At 38.9% G+C, this 25,733-nt stretch overlaps 1 protein-coding gene and 1 pseudogene across 1 annotated transcript in view; both read right to left on the bottom strand.

Annotated features, from left to right (window-relative positions):
- The window catches only part of TESK2 (testis associated actin remodelling kinase 2), a 122,929-nt gene that overhangs the window by 62,120 nt on the left and 35,076 nt on the right, over window positions 1–25,733 (bottom strand). The window contains exon 3 of the mRNA XM_002919448.2: window positions 2,868–2,989. Coding sequence (XP_002919494.1) covers window positions 2,868–2,989 — 122 coding nt within the window. The remainder of the gene's footprint in view (window positions 1–2,867; window positions 2,990–25,733) is intronic.
- On the bottom strand, window positions 15,286–21,087 carry LOC109489666 (annotated as a pseudogene).

The raw sequence follows: 25,733 nt of genomic DNA on the forward strand, positions 1-25,733 counted from the left end.
ATCGGAATCTGGGGATGTACTGTATGGTGATTAACACAATATAATAAAATAAAATTTAAAAAAAAATTCCTAAGCAAAATATCAAATCAAGACTCACCCATCTCACTCTCAAACATTATAGAGGCCCCCTAACTGATCTCTTAGCCACGAGCCTCCCCAACATTAAGCCGTTCTGCATTTGCCATCAGGTACCCTCTATCATGCTAGTCCCTGCTCAGAATCCAATACACAGCATAAAATATACTCTTTTTGGCTTTATGAAAGCCATTCCGGCATAATTGCATGACGTTTCCACCTTTATCTACCAATACTATGCTATCAAATCCTCAGCTCTTCTAGAAGAAGCATGGTAGAAAGAGCTCAGGCCTCAAAGTCACAGATCTTGGCCAACGCATAATCTCTTAGCCTCAATTCCTTCAATGGTGATTAGCTGTGAAGATTAAATCTTTTTTTTTAAGATTTTATTTATTCATTTGAGAGAGAGAGCGAGAGCAGGGGGAGGGCCAGAGGGAGAAGGAGAAGCAGACTCCCCATTGAGCAAGGAACCCCATATGGAGCTTGATCCCAGGACTCTGGGATCATGACCTGAGCCAAAGGCGGATGCTTGACCAACTGAGCCACACAGGCGCCCCAAGATTAAATCTTTAAATAGGTAAAGATCCAGCATACAAGCCTTCAATAAATGGTGGTTTTCTCATTGTTATTATTAGCCAAATAGGGTTCTTTTTCACTAATTCCACAAAAAGCTTTGCACTTTTACCTCTATGCTTCATCACTGTTTTGCTTCTTTTTTCCCTCTCTTCTAAAATCCTATCAAAAATCAAGTTATGGGGGGCGCCTGGGTGGCACAGCGGTTAAGCATCTGCCTTCGGCTCAGGGCGTGATCCCGGCGTTATGGGATCGAGCCCCACATCAGGCTCCTCTGCTATGAGCCTGCTTCTTCCTCTCCCACTCCCCCTGCTTGTTCCCTCTCTCTCTGGCTGTCTCTATCTCTGTCAAATAAATAAATAAAATCTTTAAAAAAAAAAAAAATCAAGTTATGGGGCACCTGGGTGGCTCAGTTGGTTAAGTGTTGCCTTCAGCTCAGGTCATGATCCCAGAGTCCTGGGATCAAGCCCCACATGGGACTCCTTGCTCAATGGGGAGTCCGTTTCTCCCTTTCCCTCTGCCCCTCCCCCTGCTCCTGCTCTCTCTCTCAAATAAAATCTTTAAAAAATAAAATAAAATTCAAGTTCTAGTTCAAGTCAACCTCCTCCAAAAAAAGCTTCCCTGACTCTGCCAAGCTAATGTAATCTCTCACCCCTTTGAACTTCGACAGCTCATAGAGTTTATTCTACCCAAGGGTGGGGTCCTAGCTGATTTAATTAATTCTCTTTTCATGTATGTAAGTCCGAGATCCCCAGTTAGAGTGCAAACTCCTTCCTACTAGCAGATATTCCATTTTATATATGTCTTTATACATTTTTGGTATCTGACAAATCACTAGGCTTATACTAAATGCTCAAAAAAATGTGCTAATCTGATTTATGCACTGGGAAGAAAGTCATCATAATAAAAATACTGGCTGAACAATTTCTGTAGTAGAGTAAGAAGGCAACAATTCTGTATGAAGGTAGAAAGCTTCAAGTAAGCAGTATAATCGAATTCCATAACGTACTATCACTAACCAAACGTGTAAGTCTTAGTTAAGATATATGATTTCTCTCCAGTCCAATATAAATATTAGTAGTAAATAACCCTAAGTAAATAACACTTTTAACTTTTTAAAGTGTCTTACACATAAACCCATTTAAATATATATTGACTCAAATTGTCTTCATTGGTTTCATTTGGAAATACACTTGCCTCACTAAAAAAAAAAAAAAACAACAAGATAATTCGTGAGAAAAGTGGATACTAATTACTAGAAAGTGATGATTGCATAACCATATTATATATAAAACTGATTCTACTCTAAAAAGCTAAACTAGGGGCACCTGGGTGGCTCAGTAGATTAAGTGTCAACTTCAGCTCAGGTTATGATCTCAGGATTGTGGGATCAAGCCCCATGTCTGGCTCCCTGCTCAGTGTGGAGTCCGCTTGTCCCTTTCCCTCTGCCCCTCCCCTGCCTCACATGCGTGTGCGTGCTCTCTCTCTCTCTCGCACATGCATGCACATGTGCTTTCTTCTTTCAGATAAATGAATAAAATCTTAAATAAATAAACAAAATAGGTAAATTATGTCTTCTCAAATAAGTGCTAAAAGTTAAGGGTAGATAGCCTGGGGGCATAATTTTATTTTCATTCACTGATTTTTTTTTTAAAGATTTTATTTATTTATTTATTTGACAGAGAGAGAGACAGCTAGGGAGAGAGGGAACACAAGCAGGGGGAGTGGGAGAGGAAGAAGCAGGCTCTCAGCAGAGAAGCCTGATGTGGGGCTCGATCCCAGAGCTCTGGGATCACGCCCTGAGCCAAAGGCAGATGCTTAACGACTGCGCCACCCAGGTGCCCCTTCATTCACTGATTTAATTACTATTCCTCATAAAGCAATTAAGAAAATTAAATAAGCACATAAAGACTAAAATCTTTTCTCTTTGGTAAATTACTAATTTAGCAATAAGAAACAACTGCTCTGACGAGCTGCTACTAAGAGTAAAGCAATTTGAGAGACAGAAGGAAGTTGCTTTATTAAATGCAGCTAATTACTAGAAAATTAAGTCTTAATATGTAAAAAAAAGACCTACAGCACACTAAACCCCTGCAAGCACACTAGACCCCAGCACGAAATTGTGAATCCCTCTTTTTAGCTGTTAATGCTATTCTAACAAGCCTCCAACAATGTTTAAGCTTTCTCACTGATCCCCAGAAGGAAGGAAAAGCCATTACCTAAGGATGTTGGGATGGGAGAGTCTATTCATGAGCTGAACTTCTTTCAGCATGTTTGCCCGGTTACTGCTCAATGTGTTCATCTTAAGAGCCATCACCTGGCCAGAAACTCGGTGGCGCACCTAGAAAATAGAACAAGAGGTTCAACGAAAGCAGTTAAATATGAGGTCAAAACCTCCACATGTAAACATGCCAAGATGTTTTAGTTACAGTTCAGATAAAATAGACGTTATTAGGGATGTTTTTCTATAAACTGATCACATTAGGGTCTCACTTTCAATGAAGATGGGTTTATTCCATCCAAGAACAAAACTGTTTCACGTTAAGCTGGCCAGAAAAACATTGTTAATTACACCTCAAGAAATGACATCTTTTAATACCTTAGAAAAAAATGGGGGGAATTTATTAGGCTGGTTCCTTATGGCCAATATTGCTGAGTCTTAGGACACTAACAGTCCTCTTTATGGAATTTTAAGTGTGCACAGAAAAGATACATGCATAAGCCTTATGTAACAATTAAAGGATTATAAAACTATCATTATAGGACACTAAAGCCACATCCTCAAAATCTCCCCCAAATACATATATATATGCATGTAGTCAGTGAAACTTTTAGAGCTAATATTATTGTAAGCCAAGCCAAATTACCTTACAATGGTTTACACATACTCAAGTTAGACACAAAAAACATGGGCCACACCATTCAAACTATTACCCACACACACAGAGGAAAGTCTACGTCTAAAACATTCATCCTTTATAAAAGTCAGTCTATTTTACATGTAAAAATGTTGTTTTATAATTTCAGTGCACACTCCACAGGTTTCAAAAACCGTAATACTTTACTTGTAAGAAAATTAACTATGTTTTCACCCTCTAAATGCCTCAGTAGTAGCAAAATGAAATTACCAGAGAAAATATTTGGTCTTACCCAAAAGAAGCTCAATGATTTACTGAAATATGTTTTTCCTACCAAGAAATGATGAATAAGGCAATAGAAAAATTACTAAGTACCAAGGATCTCATTACTTTCTCGTTAAAAAAAAAAAATCATTTCAGGGATGCCTAGGTGGCTCAGTTGGTTAGGCATCTGCCTTCGCTCAGGTCATGATCCCAGAGTCCTGGGATTGAGTCCCACATCTGGTTCCTTGCTCAGCTGGGAGCCTGCTTCTCCCTCTGCCTCTACCTGTCGCTCCCCCTCTTCATGCTCTCTTTTTCTGACAAACAAATAGTCTTTTTCTTTTTCTTTTTCTTTTTTTTTAAGATTTTATTGAAAGAGAGAGAATGAGAGAGAGGAAGCAAGAGAAGGGGAGTCCCATCCTGGGACTCCAGGATCATGATCTGAGCCGAAGACAGTCGCTTAACAGACTGAGCCACCCAGGCACCCAAATAAAATCTTTAAAAAAAAAAAAATCATTTCAGGGGAGCCTGGGTGGCTCAGTTGGTTAAGAGTCCAACTCTTCATTTCAGCTCAAGTCATAATCTCAGGGTCGTGAGATCGAGCCCCACTTGGGATCTCGGATTCTCTCTCTCCCTCCCCTGACCCTCTCCACCCCCCTCTCCCTCTCTTAAAAAAAAAAAAAAATCATATCAGATCTTGCACAACAGGGACTTGCTATGCAAAAATGTCATCAACCTATGGACTTTGAGTATTCTTTCAGCATGCTATAATTTACCAAGTGGAAGTTTCAAGAGAAAATATTACAACCCACTTAACTCTTCAACCTCAAGAAATTCCTTCAAATGACAACAGCCCTAGAAGTTTAGCATATCTATTGATATAGGACAGACATCACATTTTATCTTAGAATTCAAAGAAACAAGGGCGCCTGGGTGGCTCAGTCATTAAGCGTCTGCCTTCGGCTCAGGGTGTGATCCCGGAGTCCTGGGATCAAACCCCGCATCGGGCTCCCTGCTCCACTGGGGGCCTGCTTCTCCCTCTCCCACTCCCCCTGCTTGTGTTCCCTCTCTCGCTGGCTGTCTCTCTGTCAAATAAATTAAAAATCTTAAAAAAAAAAAAAAAGAATTCAAAGAAACAATGTTTCAGAGTGGCCAGACAGAAGGGAAAGGAGGAAGCAAAACACTGAGAGCCACAGGAACTCTGGTCAGAAAAACGGAGGCAGAACATTGGCTGTCTCTCCTCTCTTCTAGATCACTTAGTGAGATTTGGAACCCATCTCTCTTCCTAGTGCATCAATGATTCTGTTGTCATGTACCTCGTGACTGAAGAAAGCGAAGTGGCTTTCCTTTTCAGATCCTGCATTGATAAGTTAAAAGAGACATTTATACACAAAGAACACACTGACAGTATTTTTCCAACTCTATTTACAGAAGACATCTGTGTTTTAGTAAGGGCTCTCCATTCTGAAAGTTACTCTTCTCCTTTTTTCATCATCTGAAAACTATCGCTCAGAGATTTTAACAAAATAGCTTGATATTAAAACAATGTGAATTTCAGGGAAGAGCAATCTTGTATTTCAAACCATTCAGGAAAAAACCCTACTTGCTTAAGCCAGTGGACAAGATGATGAACATGTTCATAATTCTGTCTTTCATCTGCATAAAATACTTTCTCCCAGCCCCTTAAATTCTACTTATCTTTCAAGACCACACTCAAATATCCCCTCCTCTCTGAAGCCTTTCTTGAGTCTCTCTAGGAACTATTTATGGTTTCCTTCTTTATACTACATCAGAAAAACATCTGAAACACCAGTATACCACTCATTACATGGTTCTGTCTATAAATATCTCCCTACCAGGCTATAAAGCATCTTAAGACCAGGATCTATACTGTATACATCTTTGTCTTGCAATGCTTGGAAAGCCTGGCACATCATAAGGGCACAGTGAAAACAATGGCAACAACAGTTAAATGAAACTTCTAACACACTTTCTAAGGGCCAGTGAATCATTTATTTATCCAGGTGATTTATTTGGGCAGCAGTGGGCCAGGAGTGATTTTCTTTCTTTTGGGAGAGCGGGGAGTGCAGAGGTTCGGGGAAGGATTCAAATAGGAAAGCAGTATAAAATTTGGTCATAATTTTCTGAAGTTTATCATCTAGAAAGGGACAAAGAATAAGCTATATGGCTAGTCGGAGAACAAAGAGAAGGAAGAATCAAATACAGCACAAGAGGTATTTACATAAATGTTGATAGAATGAGCACTTAGGCAAAAACTTCATGGGACTTCAGTGAAACCTCAAAAGATTAATAGAGGCAGAAGGAGAAGGGCACCTGGGTGGCGCAGTCGTTAAGTGTCTGCCTTTGGCTCAGGGCATGATCCTGTCGTTCCGGGATCGAGCCCCACATCAGGCTCCTCCACTAGGAGCCTGCTTCTTCCTCTCCCACTTCCCCTGCTTGCGTTCCCTCTCTCGCTGGCTGTCTCTGTCTAATAAATGAATGAATGAATGAATGAATAAATAAATAAATCTTTAAAAAAAATACAGGCAGAAGGAGAAACAGACTCCCTACTGAGCAAGGGAGCCAGACGTGGGGCTTGATCCTATGAATCTGGGATCATGAACCAAGCTGAAGGCAGACACTTAATCGACTGAGTCACTGAGGCATTCCCCCATGCTGTAGTTTTCATTCCATTGACTTATTTATTTTATAACTAGAAGTTTGTACCTCTTAATCCCTTTACCTATTTCACCTATCCCACCTACTTTTCTCCCCTAGCAACCACCATCTTGACTTTTCTTTTCTTTTTCTTTAAGATTTTATTTATTTATTTGAGGGGGGGAGCAGAGGGAGAGGGACAAGGAGACTGCACTGAGTGTAGAGCCTGATGTGGGGTTCAGTCCCACAACCCATGAGATCATGACCTGAGCCGAAATCAAGAGTCAGAGGCCTAACTGACTGAGCCACCTAGGCGTCCCATTAACCTTTATTCTCAAAGATGTCTAAAGACAGCACTCTCTCAAGAATCATTAATAGTAGGGGCGCCTGGGTGGCACAGCGGTTAAGCGTCTGCCTTCAGCTCAGGGAGTGATCCCGGCGTTATGGGATCGAGCCCCCACGTCAGGCTCCTCAGCTATGAGCCTGCTTCTTCCTCTCCCACTCCCCGCTTGTGTTCCCTCTCTCGCTGGCTGTCTCTATCTCTGTCTAATAAATAAATAACAAAAATCTTTAAAAAAAAAAAAAAAGAATCATTAATAGTAACAGTGATCTATGTGTAGAGGACAAACTTAAGCAGAAACGCACCTTCTCTTTACTCTGAAAATCTACGTATATTTGAAGGGTAATTAATTTTTATAGTTTTGATAACTTGGAATGAAGATCCTCCTGCATTTAGGCAGGTTCCGCATCTTTTGTGGACCTCTGTATTTAATGGTACCTTTTTCTTTCTTTTTTACCTGTAGTCTATACTGTAAAAAAAAAAAAAAAAATCTATCAATATCTATTTATCTTGGGGCACCTGGGTGGCTCAGTCAGTTAAGCATCTGCCTTCAGCTTGGGTCATGATCCCGAGGTCCCAGGATCGAGTTCTGCATCAGGTTCCTTGCTCACTGGGGAGCCTGCTTCTCCCTCTGTCTGCCACTCCCCCTGCTTGTGCTCTCGCACTCTCTCTTTCTAACAAATAAATAAAATCTTAAGGAAAAAAAAAGATTAAGACCTCAAAAAATTAAAAATAGAATTGTCACATGATCCAGAAATTCTACTTCTGGGTACATACCCAAAAGAACCGAAAGCAGGGTCTCAAAAAAATATCTGTAAACCCATGTTTTATAATAGCATTATTCACAATAGCCAAAAGGTATAAGCAACCCAAGTGTCCACTGACAGATGAATGGATAAACAAAATGTGGTATACACACTGGATGGAATATTATTACTCAACCTTAAAAAGGAAGGACATTCTGACACATGCTGTAATATGGATGAACCCTGAAGATACTATGCTAAGTGACAGTCACAAAAAGGAAATACTGTAAGCTTCCACTTACTTTAGGTAGTTAAATTTATACAAACATGACATAGAATGGTGGTTGGCAGAGGCTTGGGGAGGGGAGGGATTTGGAATTGTTTACTGGGTATAGAGTTTCAGCTTTGCCAGTTCTGAAGATTGGTAGCACAACAATCTGAACTGAACTGTACACTTCAATATTGTTTAGATGCTAAATCTTCCATGTATTTTAGATAAATAAATGAAGGGAAGGAAGGAAGAAAAGAAAGAAAAAGAGAGTTATATATATAACTATATACAAAACTATGAACAGACATTAGTATAGACCACCTATAGTCATTATAGACTCTCAAATAGAAAAAATAAATTACGGGTTATATACAATCCTATGTCCATTAGCTATTACTATAGCCCATTTTCATTCCATTCCAGTAAGCATATTAACATGCAAATAAGAATGACAGTTAATATAGAGGTACCTCTAATTCAACTCTTATTTATTTTTTTAGAGAGAGCGAGAGCAAGGTAGGGGCAGAGGGAGGGGAAGGAGAGAATCTTAAGCAGGCTCCATGCCCGATGTGGAGCCTGACTTGGGGCTGGATCCCACAACCCTGAGATCATGACCTGAGCCAAAATCAAGAGTTGAACACTTAACTGACTGAGCCACCCAGATGCCCCTCAACTCTAATTAATATTTTTAAAATTAAATTATTTGCATATGTTGGTACACTACCACTTTTAATTACAAATCACATACAATATATTCACTTTTAGCAGTTGGTATAAAACCAAGTTGAGAATCTCTTCTCTGGCCTTTAGTTTAGCATTTAGTATTGCTCAAAAAATGTCTGCTGAATTTAAATAGCTAACTTGAGTCAGGAAGCTTAATTTCTAGAGCAAGAGAAAAGCATAAACCTCTGACCAGCTCAGAGAAATAGTAAGGAGAGAATTAAATAATAATGACAATAACATAAGAACTGTCACAAAACAATTAATCATTAACTATTACATGAATGGCTTGGGACTTCCAGTCAAGAATTCACAGTGAGTATACATTAAGTATACAACAAGCTGGCGTAGCAACATAAATATTAGACAAATAGGGCTAATTTTTTTAAAGTATTTTAGCCGCATTCCACAAATAAAGTCATCAATGTGCCTACTATGCCAACTTTCCCCCCCCAATGAAATGTTCAAGATTAAATGAACATTTTACAAAGAAACACTGATAAAGTTGTCAAAGATATATCACACTCCTTCTTTTCTCTCCTTCATCAATCTGTAATTTGCCTTGGCAAGTTATTTCTATTTCACTTGAGGTCACTTCCTTCTTCCCCTTATCACATACAAATAAGTCTGGTCCAGTTTTTGGTTTTGGTTTGGTTTGGTGTTTTTTTTTTTGGTCTATTATTACACTTTTATTCTAATATCCACCAGCATCTCTGCTCTTTAATTTTTTTTCTTGCATGGAGTGGCTTCTGATTGTCTTCTCTTAAAACTAGTCATTGATAAGAGGGTAAAAGCATGTGACTACCTCATTCAGTTTTTACAGTAATTTTGCATATTGAAATCTATATTTTTACTACCTTAATTTTCTTTTACTTTTTCTTTATCATAGAGTTAGGGTATCATGTTGATGCTTTATAATTACGAACAATAGTAACATAATCACCTATCAATTTCATTTCAGGGAGGTTCATTAAAAATTGTTATAATAAAAATGTTATAATAGCAATAATAGAGCTATTATTTATAGCACTTGCTACATACTAGGTTCTGCTATGCTAAATATATAAATATGTGTGTGTGTGTGTATATATATACACACACACATTCATTTAATCCTCAAAACAATTCTGGGAGGTAGGTATTATTAACGTCCCCCATTTTACAGCTATAGAAACTGGGCACAGAGATATTAAAGGACTTTCTCAAGATCACACATCTAGTAAATGATAAGGCCAGAACTTCAACCAAGATAATGCAAACATTAGGCCTGAAAGGCTTGAGAACAACTAATCTAAGGAAAAAAGCATTGCATGCACACTACCTATTATTCTGCCAAGAAATAATAATCATGATCTTGTATGTATCTAAGAACACAGAATTGTAATGTCTAAAACAAAAACTGACAAAACACAAGGCAAATTTGACAAATCCACAATCTTCATGGGATATTTTAACATACTTCTCAGAAACTGAAAATTCTAGAAGAAATGAGTATGGATATGGTACATTTTAATAACAAAATTGACATGATTGATCTAATCTTGTCCCAATAAAGGTAGGCTTTATTTTATTTTATTTTTTCAAGTCTATATGAAAACATTTACCAAAATGCATGGATACTACATCATAAAGGAATTCTCAAAAAATTACGAAGAATGTAGTTCCAGGGCACCTGAGTGGCTCAGTTGGCTGAGTGTCTGGCTCTTGGTCTTGGCTCAGGTCTGATGTCAGGGTTATGGGATTGAGCCCTGCATCAGGCTCTGTGCACGGTGCAGAGTCTGCTTGGGTTTCTCTTTCCCTCTCCCATTGCCCCTCCCGCTCATGCTCTCTAAACAAATAAGGAAATAATATTTTTTTTTAATCTTAAAAAAAAAAAAAGAATGTGGTTCCAACACCACATTCCCAGACCACTATGAAATAAAATTAGAAGTCAATATAAAGATAATCAAAAACAAGCATAGCAGACAATACTGTTTACTCAACATCTATTTTCCCCCTTTTCTTGATTAACAGGACCCCGAATAGCAACGTGCTTAATCAATTAAAACATTCAATCTGGCAGTCTTCCTTGCAGCTAGAGTAGCCAGGTAACATACTACTAAGTAAGGAGGTATGTGGGAATTGCTAGGTAGGGATTCTGGAAATGCTACTGTTTTCCTGATGAAATTGCCCTTTATCCTTTTTACAGCCTGGAGCAAAGAGGCCGCGCTTGTATTAGGAGCATTTACTTTGTAATCAAAAGGGCAGAAGTACCACACTAAAGACAGAGGAAGCTAGAAGGAGCCTGGTTCGTTGATGACCTTCTTGAGCAGATGCACAACATAGGCATTTCTCAAGATTTCTTGAGAGAAATTAATCCTTTATTTGAATAAGTTACTGTGTTCGGGTTTCTATAACATACTGCTAAGACAATCCTAACTGATTTGCAAAAAATTCAAAATAAATGAGTTAGAGTTCAACCAAAAATGCCAGAATAAAGTATAAAAATAAAGATAAAAGCAAAAATTAATGATATAGAAAACAAAGAAACAACTGAGAGTTATAACAAACCAAAAGCTAATTTGGAAATAGAAAAAACTAACAAAGAAACATATCTTCAGTGACTCTGGATAAAGAAAAAAATCTTTTATTTTCTGGCCCCTGTCTATCCCTCTAGACTCATCAGAGTCTTGCCATTCCTTTACATGCATCCACCAGACTTGAACCAAACCAAATTTCTCACCATTCCTAGAATATTCCTCTGTGCCTCCACACATGCTTTTCCTACTGCCTGAAATGTCCTTTCCCTTACTTGTGCACCAGACAAGCTCTATTTTCTTCTTCAGGAAAACTCAAGGGTGACCACCTCTAGGAAGCCTCTAACCCTTCAAACAACGTTGATACTGGTGCCCAGTATTATATCCCTTAGCACCCTATGCATAATTTCAAACAATTAGCAAATATATATTAAGCAATTTTAGGTTCTTGCTAAAGCTCATTTTAGCAAATATGTGTTTTAAATATATTTCCTGTCTTCTACCCTAAGCAAAGAGCTCTTCTAGGGCAGGATTTTATTCCTCTGTCCCTAGCATCTAGCTCAATGTCATATACCTAATGAGCATTAACTAAATATCTGCTCAGTAAATAAATAAATGACTAAGAAAGCAAATAACTACAATGTTTATCACATGCTGGAACAGACGTATCAGCAGAGTGCTATGAGATCACAAAAGAAAAGCAACCAACCCTCTCTCCTTGCTGCAAAATGATACACTCTAGAATCAACTTTTTGTAATATCTTTCACATGCCTTCATATATATGTTTACAGAAATACTCCTATCAGCTGAATGAATGGAAGTTGTACATGCAACTTATATGCTTCTAGTTTTTGTTTTCCCAGCTGAATTATCAATTAAGGTGAAGGATCTTAACAGGTATTTCTGCACAGCAATATGAACACAGTAAAATTTGCTACCTGATGAATTATCATTTGACGTCACTTAGTGCTGAGCTCAGCCCACTGAAACATCTACAAAATTCTTTCCTAATTAGCCCAATATTCCACACCAGCTCTAGAGGAAATATTAAATGTACTGAATATGGCCAAAGGCTACAATCATACACTGCTATGTGTGAACCTTCAGTATACATATGATAGAAATACAGTGCCTCCTTTAAAACACATCATTTACACACACACACACACACACACACACACACACACACACACACGCTGAACACTGAACCTCCCCAGAAGAGCGCTCTCTCTGAAATCCCCTGTACCTCAAAGAGGATGCAGAACCAGATAAACGCAACAAGGAAAACAATAGGAAATTTAGCAAGAAGTAGTTTTGACAGACAATGAGGATATGCAACAAAGACCATTATCAAGGTACAAAGCCCAAAGCAGCCCTGGACTGCTATCATCCTTTCTCCCATACTTTTCAATGCTAAACTCCTTTAAAAAGGGTGGTGGAGGGTGAGGAGGATAGTTTGTTTTCCTCTTTATACTCTTTTGTAAATCTCTGGAATACGGTGTCTGCCCCTTAGAATTTATGTTTGGTAGATGTGGCACATTCCCTGATCTTTAGAACCTATCTCTGACTGCTACTTGTCTCTTTTCCTTCTTCACACCTTCCACAAATAAAGGTACTTAAGGTTCAAGCCTTGCTGCTTTAGTGTCTCTATCCATACTCTTGTCCTTGATTATTTCTGACATTGAAAACATTTTGATGGTTAAAAATGTGCTCGATTCCTATATAACACTGCTTTCATACCAGAGTAATACTGTACAGTGAAGGATTTTCTCTATATTTGTTCTTCCTTGATCTCATTTTTTTAGGAGCCCAACATGGGGCTTGAACTCATGGCCCTGAGATCAAGACCTGAGGTGAAATCAAGAGTCAGACACTTCACCAACTGAGCCACCCAGGCACCTCAATCTTATTCTTTTTTTTGTTTTTTTTTTAAGATTTATTTATTTATTTTTGCAAGAGAGAGTGAGAGAGAGAATGAGCACGAGCAGGGCGAGTGGCAGGGGGAGACACAGACTCCCCGCTGAGCAGGGAGCCCAATGCGCAACTCGATCCCAGGACCCCTGGATTATGACCTGGGCCGAAGGCAGACATTTAACCACTGAGCCACCCAGGCACCCCACCCCAATCTTATTCTTGATATTGAAGGTTCTCTTAATTCTCTGACTCTGTGGAGCAATTTAATTCTGAAATGGCTGGTCTGACATGAGGGGACAAACATGGACAGCCAAACACACACACATACATATACACACATCTTGCTCAGTTATGTTTTAGAGTTGGGGGTAGTTCAGATCACTCCCAGAACTCATTACTTTTTTCCTCCGAACAGCTTTGGTATAAAGAAACATCTCAGTCAGAAATAACACTAAAAACTGGTACTCAGAAATGCCTAGTTGGCTTTCTCCTAACCTTCACTCTTAGGTAGAACATCATCTTCACTGTCTTGCTCTTTTTTAAAAAAAAAAAGATTTTATTTATTTATTTGACAGAGATAGAGAGAGCCAGTGAGAGAGGGAACACAAGCAGGGGGAGTGGGAGAGGAAGAAGCAGGCTCATAGCGGAGGATCCTGATGTGGGGCTGGATCCCATAACGCCGGGATCACGCCCTGAGCCAAAGGCAGGCGCTTAACCGCTGAGCCACCCAGGCTCCCCCACTGTCTTGCTCTTAGACATCTTGCAAAAGCTGCCTTACATACCTCCAAGATTATAGATCTAACTCTTCTCTGACACAGTGACTATTAAAACATATAGTCATTACATCTTGTTAGAAAAGCATCATATGCAGTGTTGATGAAAACACTTTTTATAGTGAGGTTGCAGAGAGGCAGATAGGGAAGCCCAAACACAATCATGAAATAAAATATAGAGAATTTGAAAAAAAAAAAATCCTGGAGTATTTGTAGATTCAAACTGCAACAATGATCACATTTAAAAGAAAAATGATTCACTGTCTTGCAAACGTCACAAGTTGTAGTTTCAAAAGCTAAAAAATTATAGACAGGGCACTAAGACCGCTGAAGCAACACCAGCATTTTAAGACCCAGTGTCTTATTTCTCAGATAAAGCAGACAAAAGTACCAGAGAACATGAAATCTTTACCTTCTCAAGCACAAAAATAAAACATATAACAAAATAACATTCACATACTAAAATGTTCCCCTTACTTTTTATTATTATTTAAAATCAATTAACTAGGGGTGCCTGGGTGGCTCAGTTGGTTAAGCATCTGCCTTCGGCTCAGGTCATGATCCCAGGGTTCCGGGATCGAACCCCGCGTCGGGCTCCCTGTTCAGCAGGGAGTCTGCTTCTCCCTTTCCCTCTGCCCTTCCCCCCGCTCATGTGCTCTCTCTCTCCCTAATAAACAGATAAAATATTTTAAAAAAATCAATCAACTAACATATAGTGTATTACTAGTTTTAGAGGTAGAGTTTAATGATTCATCAGTTGCACATAACACCCAGTGCTCATTACATCAAGAGCCCTCCTTCATGCCCATTACCCAGTTACCCCATCCCTCCACCCACCTCCCCTCCAGCAACCCTCAGTTTGTTTCCTAACTACCCCTTACTTTCTTTATAACACAACTGTTAATACTGCTACAGATACAGAGTTTGCATGACAGATCCATGTGCACTAAATAATAAATGTATAACCATGAATGTGAATAAATCAATTTTTCAGTACCCAAGCAGATGGCAGGTATCTGGCTCTTTTAGTTTATAAGTTTATTGTTTCTTATAGCTTAGCACTTCCAGACATGCTGCTGTCAATTTAGGAAATATATACCAGGGTAGAAAGCAGGAACTTAAGCCTCTATCTTACATAACTAGTTGTATACTTACCACACAAACTGAATCAGGTTGAACTCCATAAGACAGTGGGGTGTATATATGTGTGTGTGTATATGGGCAGTATACACACACACACACACACACATATATACACACAAACATAATCATATTCTAGAAATACAGTATAAATTAGTATTGATATGTTAAAGTTAATAAAAATAATCTTTCAGGTGCCAGGGTGGCTCAGTCAGTTGAGTGTCCCAGTCTTGATTTTGGCTGGGATCATCTCGTGATGATGGAATCAAGTCCTCTGCAGGGCTCTGTGCTCAACAGGGAGTCTGCCTGAGATTCTCTCCCTCTCCCCCTCCCCAATTCACTCTCTCTCTCTAAAATAAATAAATAAAATCTTAAAAAGTAATAATAATAATAATAATGATAATAATCTTTAAAATTTTTTCTTGTATAGTGGGTCAAAAGTAGGTATAATATTCTTTTCATCAATTACACAGATAGGAATTCAAATCCGATTTACCTATTGGCAAGACACTATTTTTGGACCTCGGTTTCTTTCTCTCTCTCTCTCTCTCTCTCTTTATTTTTCAAGTTCCAAAAAGCTCTATTACCCCTCTACGGGAGGGGTTCAATCTTTCTTGGCTTCCACTTTCCTCATGGCTCCCAGGAGGTTGCTCAGCTCCCCTCTCTTCCTCTTGGCACAGATGTGTCCCCACCCTTTTCTTGATAAACTTGAGGGCGCGCATGTCCTTGGAGACCCTGAGAAGCTCCATGCCATGACGCTCCTATGGGGTGAAGCCACACACCTCTTAGGTCATGTCCCGCACGAACTTGGTGTGCTTGGGGAGGTGCTGGCAGTGGCAGCTGTGCATCGGCTTACTCATGTTCTTAGTCACCTGTGTCTCTTGCTGAGGCCCAAGTTCATAGGGTAGTGGTGAGCCACGGCTGCTGCTTCTTAATGGCTCCCACGACAGAAACAGTTTCTTCATTTATAGAGTGGAAGTGTAACTACTTATAAAATTTTTGTGATAATTTAAAAAGATAATGTGGGGCGCCTGGGTGGCTCAGTCAGTTAAGCGGCTGCCTTCAGCTCAGGTCATGATCCCAGGGTCCTGGGATCGAGCCCCGCATCAGGCTCCTATGCTGGGAGCCTGCTCCTCCCTCTCCCTCTGCCTGTCGCTCTGCCTACTTATGCTCTCTATCTCTCTGTCAAATACATAAATAAAATCTTTAAAAATAAATAAATAAATAAAAATAAAAAGATAATGTATACAAGTTCTTAACACAGTACTTAGCACAAAGAACTGAAAATCTTAACTGCATATGTAACAGAAATAATAACTAGCCCTTATATAGGATATATTTTGCGCTAGACATTATTCTAGTATTTTATATACACTAGCTCATTACATCCTCTCAACGACCCCATAAGGTAGGGACTATCATTATCTCCATTTTGCAGATAAGGAAACTGAGGCACAGAAATCAAGTAACTTGCCCAAGGTCAGAAAGCTTATAAGTGGTAGAGCCAAAATTCAAACAGAGCCAGTCTAGCTCCAGAGTCTCTCTCTCTTACGTTGCCTCTCAATGCATTCTTTTTTTTAAATCCTTTTTTTATACTGAAATATAATTGACATACAATGTTATGTAAGTTTCAGGTGAACAACATATTGATTAGCAAATTCTATACATTCTTATAACATATATGAGTTTTTTTTTTCTCACGCAACAAATATTTAGTGAGTATCCTCTACATGGCAGAGTCTGTGCTAAGTACTAAAGACTCAGAGATGAGAAACACAGGGAGGTTTGATCTAACAGAGAAAGGCAAACAGGTAAAAATAAAAATGTCATAATATGTATCATTGCTCTGATACAGAAGACACAAAGGAGGGAACAGATAATCAAGCTATGAAAAATATGATAATGATAAGGCATCTGAAATGAAAATGAAATCATCAAAAATGAAATCACCGAAAATGAAATCACAGAGGGACATCTGGGCGGCTCAGTTGGCTAAGCGTCAGACTCTTGATTTCAGCTCAAGTCATGGTTTCTGGGTTATGAGATCGAGTCCCTTGTCTGCTTGGCACTCAGCGTAGTCTGCTAGAGATTCTCTCTGCCTCCCCCTTCGCCCCTCCTCACCTAAAATAAATAAATAAAAATCTTTCTAAAAATTCTCTCTCTCTTTGCCTGCCCCCCCCACAGGCATGCACACTCTCTCTCTCTCAAAAAAAAAAAAAAATTTGTAACTCATCTCACTAGGAGACCACTTGCTAGCCAAAGAATCAAGCTGCCACATGAAGCATATCAAGCTGAAGCCCTCAATCCAACAGACCACAAGGATTTGAATGATGCCATCAATCACACAGCAGATCCTTCCCCACTTGAGCCTCATATAAAATGCCAGCCCCAGCTGAAACCTTTATATTTTTTTAAGTTGCCTTTTATTTATTAAGTAATCTCTATATCCAACATGGGGCTTGAACTCAGAACCCTTAGATCAAGAGTTGCACACTTTTTTTTTTTTTTAGATTTATTTATTTATTTATTTGACACAAAGACAGCCAGCGAGAGAGGGAACACAGGCAGGGGGAGTGGGAGAGGAAGAAGCAGGCTCCCAGCAGAGGAGCCCGATGTGGGGCTCGATTCCAGGATTCCAGGATCATGCCCTGAGCCGAAGGAAAACGTTTAACGACTGAGCCACCCAGGCACCCCAAGAGTTGCACACTCTTCTAACCGAGCCAGCCAAGCACCCCACCCGAGCTGACACCTTTACTGCAGCTTTGTAAGACCACAAAGCAGCAGACCCAGCTAAGTCATACCTAGACTCCTGAACCACAGAAACAAATATAGTAAATATGTGTTCTTTTAAACTACTGAATTCATGGTAATATTGCTACACAGTAATAGGTAACTAATATGCTATGCTCCCCCTTGTGTTGCAATTACCCTTGTAACTACTTAATATAAATATTTACCATTAGATTATAAATTCCACAAGGGCAAGAATAGCCTTAATCATTACTGTATCAGCACTTAGCACAGTGCCTAGCATATAAAAGAACTACAGTATAGTAAGTGGATGGATGGATGCCTACTCTATGCTGGGCACAGGGCTATGTCCTAGAGAAACAAAAATAAGTAAGACATGGTCCCTGTCCCCATGGAGCTTAAAGGTTACATGGGATGACAGACACTTTAAACAGATAATTTCAACAGAATATGATTAATGTAACAGAGGTTTCTATGAAGACAATGGGTATGTAACTCAGACTGCAAGGGCCCATGGGTATGGGTATGGGTAGATCTTATATAGTCAAGATTTATGTTGAGCAGGTGACATGATCTTATATACAGAAAATTCTAAAATTCTAAAAAATAGGGGCGCCTGGGTGGCTCAGTCAGTTAAGAGGCTGCCTTCAGCTTCATGGAGCCCCGCATCGGGCTCCTTGCTCAGTGGGGAGCCTGCTTCTCCCTCTGCCTGTCGCTCCCCCGGTTCGTGCTCTCTCTCTCTCTCTGACAAATAAATAAATGTTTAAAAAAAATAATAAAACAGTTCAGCAAGGTTACAGGATATAAGACAAATATGGTATTATCCATATATTGGAATATTACTGGGCCATAAGAAGGAATGAAGTGCTAATACACACTATAACATGGATCAGTGTTGAAAAGATTCTGCTAAATAAAAGAAATCAGTCATACAGTCTACATATTGTATGATTCTATTTATATGAAATGTCCAGAATAGCAAGTCCAGAGAGACAGAAAGTACAATAGTGGTTGCCAGGAGCTGGGGGACGGGAGAAATGGGGAGTGACTAATAATGAGTACACGTTTTCTTTTTAGGATGATTAAAAAAAACTTCAAGTTAGACAGTGGTGATGGCTTCACAACCTTGTAAATATACTAAAAAACACTGAATTGTATATATTTTTTTAAGATTTTATTTATTTATTTGACAGAGAGAGAGAGAGAGACAGCTAGAGAAGGAACACAAGCAGGGGGAGTGGGAGAGGGAGAAGCAGGCTCCCCGCCAAGCAAGGGGCCTGACATGGGGCTTGATCCTAGGACCCTGGGATCATGACCCATGCCAAAGGCAGACACCCAATGATTGAGCCACCCAGGCGCCCCTGAACTGTATATTTTTAAAAGGAGAATTTTATAGTATGTGAATTATTTCTCAGCAAAGCTATTATTAAAAAGAAAAATCTACATTGATACTTTGTCTTGGAATGGGATTCCAGGTTTTACAGTTTTCACAATACATGCTAAAATACAGAGTTATATCATGGGGAAATAAAAGGTAAGTTATCTCAAGACACTGGAACAATCATCTTCCTAGAAAGTCTCCTTCTGGGATGCCTGGGTGGCTCAGTCCGTTAAGAGGCTGCCTTCAGCTCAGGTCATGATCCTGGGGTCCTAGGATCAAGTCCCATGTCAGGCTCCCTGCTCAGAGGGGAGTCTGCTTCTCTCTGCGCCTCCCCTGACCCTTCTCTCTCTCTCTCTCAAATAAATAAATAAAATCTTTTTTTTTTTTTTTAAAGAAAGTCTCCTTCCAATCATATCCCCAAACAAAACCAGGACGGTATAAAAAGAAAGTAAGAACCTTCTACAGTATCTCAACAGAAGCACTTCTTAAATGGAAACATTAAACAGGTTGTCAATCACTGCTACAATGGAGCTGGACAGATTTTCCACCTACCAGAGGATGAGAGACTGGGACCACTGTGCCATTTAGTTTTACATTTTTCTCTCTTACTTTACAAATGTACACACTAACACTACTGTCATCTCCACTCATATATGCTTCAGTCCTTCCCTAAATAGATTTCAGTAACATCCAAAATATTCTAAGTCATTTTCCTAGAAACAGTGAAATAACCCTATTCTCGATTTCATGGGTTTAAAAAAAAAAAAAAAAAAGAAAGTAAAACTTAATAATCAAAGGTAAATATCTGAAGCTCACAAATGATTATAAATGCTTCTAAAAGTATATTTTCACTGAATTCAGTAATAGAGGTTATAAAATGCTTTAATCTTCTCTAACGCTTTTAGGCCAGGAATTTATAACCTCAGCCCTCCTGACATTTAAGGCCAGATAATTCTTTGTTGCAGAGTACTGTCCTGTGCATTACAGAATATTTTTTGACATCCCTGGCCCCTACCCACTAGATACCAGTAGGACCCCCTGCCTAATTGTGACAACCAAAAATAACTCCAGACACTGTCAAATATCACTTTAGGGGCAAAACTGCTCCCAGTTGAGAACCACTGCCCTAGTACATCTGCCTTAATTATTTCCTAACAGCAAATTAGCTTAACTCATCATTAGCCTTAAAAACAAACATTTTTGTGAAATACAGAAGCTGATACACCTAAAAGAAGGTTTCTTTGTTTTTTGAGTTTGAATAAATCCATTTCTGGAATTATTGTAAAGTATTTTATATAATATATAGATATAATATATATAATTATTTATATATATTCTTAAACATATAGTACAAGAAAGAAAAAAAAAACTAAGCTTCACTTCTAATGAATTTAAATTTTCTTCTACACATAACTTTCCCAGAATACAAAAAGTACCAGCTTCTCTATCTCTCTCTTTTCTCTCCTCATAATCAATAATTATAATTATATAGATATTGAAAGGGAACTTTGTGTTCAAAACCTCCTAATTCTATCATGGTAGAACAATGACACATTATTTATAACCTAAAATACATGCTACCCAATAACAATTAACCTTTTTTAGAGGTCCTAAGAGATTTACAATTCATAAAGACAGCCCAAGTTTAAACAATGAAATTATCAGGTTGGTTAATTTAAGAAATGTGCCATACCTCTGACAGTCACAATCTAAAAGAGCCCAAGTTCCTTCCAAATCAACTGCTCAAACAGATTTTTTATTTTAAGATTGTATTTGTTTGACAGAGAGAGACACAGCAAGAGAGGGAACACAAGCAGGGGGAGTGGGAGAGGGAGAAGCAGGCCTCCCGCTGAGCGGGGAGCCCGATGTGGGGCTCGATCCCAGGACCCCAGGATCATGACCTGAGCCGAAGGCAGACGCTTAACAACTGAGCCACCCAGGCGCCCCTCAAACAGATATTTTTATAGCTATACAACTAAATAAGATTGCTTAAGATAATTTTTTAAAATAATTTTTAGTAAAGAAAACAACAAACTATTCTAATTGTAATTCATGGGGCTACTGACCCACACAGTATACAAGAAGGATCACGAGGACTTCACTAGTCATGGTTTTTCATCCTTCATAAGATACAACCCAATAATCTTTGTTACTTATCTAAAGCCAGGCTTCAGAACTAAATGAATAATAGTATCAATTAACAGATAACTAAGATCTATTTTTAAGGATGAATGACCAGAAGGTCCTAAATTCTAAAACTGAATTATTTTAAAGGAATACAAGCAATCCACATAAATCCACATTCCTTAATGTGAAGTCATCCATCCGTCAGTCTTTCTTTTGCTATCTAAGGCAACTGAAAGTCCTTAAGTTACCTGTATAATGTGTATCTCCCACACCAGCAGTCAAACATTTCCTTTTATTGCTAGTGATACACTTTTTATTTAACCTGACCTTTAAAACTCTGTAGTCATCTGTACTTTATAATCAAAGATAAAAAACTAACCATATCCTAGCTGCACTATAGTTATCAGACCAGTGGTTGGCAAACTTTCTCTGTAAAGGGTCAGACAGTAAATATCCTAGGCTTTAATGGCCATATGATCTCTGTTATAACTATTCAACTCTGTCACTGTAGCACAAAGGCAACCATAAAACAGACATTGACAAATGGGTGTGGACGTATTACAATAAAACTTTATTTAAAAAAAAAAGTGGCATGGGGCATCTGGGTGGCTCAGTGGTTAAGCATCTGCCTACAGCTCAGGTCATAATCCCAGGGTCCTGAGATCGAGCCCTGCATCCCCCACATCGCATCGGGCTCCCTGCTCATCGGGAAGCCTGCTTCTCCCTCTCACACTCCCCTTGCTTGTGTTCCCTCTCTCTGTCAAATAAATAAACAAAATCTTAAAAAAAAAAAAAAAGTGGCAGGCTATAGTTTATTAAACCCTGTATCAGACTATTATATGTGAGAATAAAAAAATAGACCTGTTTCTCAGGGCCCCTGGGTGGCACAGCGGTTAAGCGTCTGCCTTCGGCTCAGGCCGTGATCCCAGCGTTATGGGATCGAGCCCCACATCAGGCTCCTCCGCTATGAGCCTGCTTCTTCCTCTCCCACTGCCCCTGCTTGTGTTCCCTCTCTTGCTGGCTGTCTTTATCTCTGTCAAATAAATAAATAAAATCTTTAACAAAAAAAAAAATAGACCTGTTTCTCTCTTTCCCAATGATAATGTTCTTACCATAAAATTAACTAATTACTTTCTAAAATACCACAAAATAAAATTAACTAGCTTTCTCCTATTTCATAGTAGGCATTCATAATGAGATGATAGATCTTATTGCCTTAAATGAGGAATAAAAGCCAACTATAAAGATCAAGTTCAGGTTTGAGATTTGTACTATACACACTATACAGAAAGCTTGAGCCAAGAAATTAAAATAAAACCTTTAGGTTCAAATCTAGAACCTATAGGACTCCAGGAGAGGCAAATGTGAGACCACTGTATTAAGCACATCCACAACCTAGAACACAAGAACTCCAAGGGAAATCATCTCCCACCGAAAACAGACTTTCAATAAAAAATTATAAATCACAGGAAAAATAAAAATCCATGAAAAAGAACCAGCAGACCAAATAGTGTAGAGTCCACACTCTAAGAACTGCAACTAATCGAAAGGGACTTACAAACAAACAAAAAACATTTAAATGGTCAAAATTTACTCATCCTTATGAAAGTATATTAGAAAATCTATAAGACATAATAATTTTCTAGTAAAATATAAATTACCAAAATTGAACCAGAAGAAACAAAATTCTAAATAGACCAATTACCCTACAAAAAGGAAAAGTATCAAAGTACCTGACCAACCACTTCACAGGGGAATTCTATCACATATGTAAGCAATAATTCCAATACCATTTCAACTATTCAAAAGCACAAGGGGAAAAAAAATTTTCCAAATAATTTTTTTGAGGCAAGAATAATATCGCTATCAAAACCTAACAATAGGGGCGCCTGGGTGGCACAGCGGTTAAGCGTCTGCCTTCGGCTCAGGGCGTGATCCCGGCGTTATGGGATCGAGCCCCACATCGGGCTCCTCTGCTGTGAGCCTGCTTCTTCCTCTCCCACTCCCTCTGCTTGTGTTCCCTCTCTCTCTGGCTGTCTCTATCTCTGTCAAATAAATAAATAAAATCTTTAAAAAAAAAAACAAAAACCTAACAACAAAAGCATGAAAGAGAAAACCACAGACCATTCTCACAAATATCAAGGCAAAAACACCCCAGCAAAAAAGAAGTTGGCAGCACATGAAAGAATAATACATCAAGAATGCAAGGATAGTTCACTATTAAAACACCTACAATATAACTCACTTTACTAAGAGATCAAAAGAGAAAAATACTTTTATCACCATATGTATTAGAGTTCTCCAGAGAAACAGAACCAATAGGATATATACAGAGAAAGACTTATTATAAGGAATTGGCTCACATGATAATGGAGCCTGAGAAGTATCAAGATCTGCAGTCAGCAAGCTGGAGACCCAGGAGAGACAACGGTGTAGTTCCAGTCCAAGTCCAAAGGCCTGAGATCCAGGAAAGCTAATGGTAAATTCCAGTCCAAAAGCTGGCAGCCTCAAGGCCCAAGAATAGTTTGGTTCCAATTCAAAAGCAGAAAAAGAAAAATGTTGCAACTCAGTCAGGCAAGGAGGGGTTCCCTCTTAATCACAGGAGGGTCAACTTTTTTATTCTATTCAGACCTTCAAATGTTTGGATGAGGGCCATCCACATTAGGGAGGGCAATCTGCTTTACTCAAGTCTAGTGATTCAAATGTTAATATCACCCAAAAACATTCTCACAGACACACCTAGGATAATGTTTGACCAAATATCTGGGCACTTGGTGGCTCAGCAAGTTGACACATAAAATTAACCATCATATCATAGATTCTGAAAAGACATTTGGTAAAATTCAACAACCATTCTTCATTAAAAAACTCTTAAGAAAATAGAAAATTTGGGGGTATCTGGGTGGCTCAGTTGGTTAAGCCTCTGCTTTTGGCTTGGGTCATGATCCTGGAATCCTAGGATCAAAGCCCGTGCCAGGCTCCCTGCTCAGCAGGGAGTCTGCTTCTCCCTCTCTGCCCCCCAACCTCCTGCTTGTGTTCTCTCTCTCTCTCTCTCACTCTCTCTCAAATAAATAAATAAATATTTAAAAAATAAGTAAATAAATAAAACTCTTAGAAGAAAACAGTGGGTACGCAACTAATGAAGCATCAAACTTTACATCGGAATCTGGGGATGTACTGTATGGTGATTAACATAATATAATAAAATAAAATTAAAAAAAAAAAAAAGAAGAAAACAGTGGGGAAAATCTTCATGATACTGAATTTGGCAATGCTTCCTGGATATCACACCAAAAGCACAAGCAACACAAAAAAAATAGATAAACTGGACTTAATCAGAATTTAAAACTTATATACATCAGGGCGCCTGGGTGGCTCAGTTGGTTAAGTGTCTGTCTTTGGCTCAGGTTATGATCCCAGGGTCCTGGGATCGAGTCCCACACCAGGCTCCCGGCTAAGAGGGGAGTCTGCTTCTCCCTCTGCCTCTCCCCGCGACTCATGCTCACTCTCTCTCTCCTTCTCCCTCTCTCTCGCAAAAATAAATAAAATCTTTTAAAAAAATAAAATAAAACTTGTATACATCAAAGAACACTATCAGGAGAGTTAAAAGACAACCAACCTATAGAATAGAAGAAAATATTTCCAAAGCATATACATACATACAAATAGAACCCAATTCAAAAATGGGTAAAGGAGGGGCACCTGGGTGGCTCAGTTTGTTAAGAGTCTGCCTTCGGTTCAGGTCATGATCCCAGGGTCCCAGGATCAAACCCCACTTCGGGCTCCCTGCTCAATGGGGGGCCTGCTTTTCCCTCTCCCTCTGCAGCTCCCCCCACTCATGCTCTCTCTCTCAAATAAATAAATAAAATCTTCTTTAAAAATGGGAAAAGGAATGGCCAACACACACACGAAAAGATGCTTAACATCATTTATCATCAGGGAAATGCAAATCCAAATCACAGTGAGATATCACCTCACACATATCAGAATGGCTAAAATCAAAACACAAGAAATGACAAGTGATGGGGAGGATGTGAAGAAAAAGGAACCCTCATGCACTGCTGGTAGGAATGCAAACTGGTACAGCCACTATGGAAAACAGTACGGAGATTCCTCAAAAAATTAAAAATAGAATGACCATATGATCTAGTAATTCTGCTACTGGATATTTACCCAAAGAATACAAAAACACTAATTCAAAAAGATACATGCATTCCTATGTTTACTGAAGCATTATTTACAATAGCCAAAATATGGAAGCAACCTGTGTCCATTACTAGATGAATGCATAAAGAAGTTACGATATACATCTACAACAGAATATTATTCAGCCATTAAAAAAGAAAGAAATTTTGCCATGTGCAACAACATGGATGGATCTAGAGGGTATAATGCGTTAAATGAAAATAATTTAAAGATAAATACCATATGATTTCACTCATGTGGAATTTAAGAAACAAACGAACAAAGAAAAAAAAAGAGACAAGCCAGAAAACAGACTCGTAACTATAGAGAACAAACTGACAGTTACCAGAGGGCAGGTCGGCTGGGGGATGGATGAAATAGGTGAAGGGGATGAAGAGTACACTTATCATAATGAGCACTGAGTAATGTACAGAATTGTTGAA

The sequence above is a fragment of the Ailuropoda melanoleuca genome, chromosome 2 (assembly GCF_002007445.2).
Source record: "Ailuropoda melanoleuca isolate Jingjing chromosome 2, ASM200744v2, whole genome shotgun sequence".
In the NCBI taxonomy this organism is placed as follows: domain Eukaryota; kingdom Metazoa; phylum Chordata; class Mammalia; order Carnivora; family Ursidae; genus Ailuropoda; species Ailuropoda melanoleuca.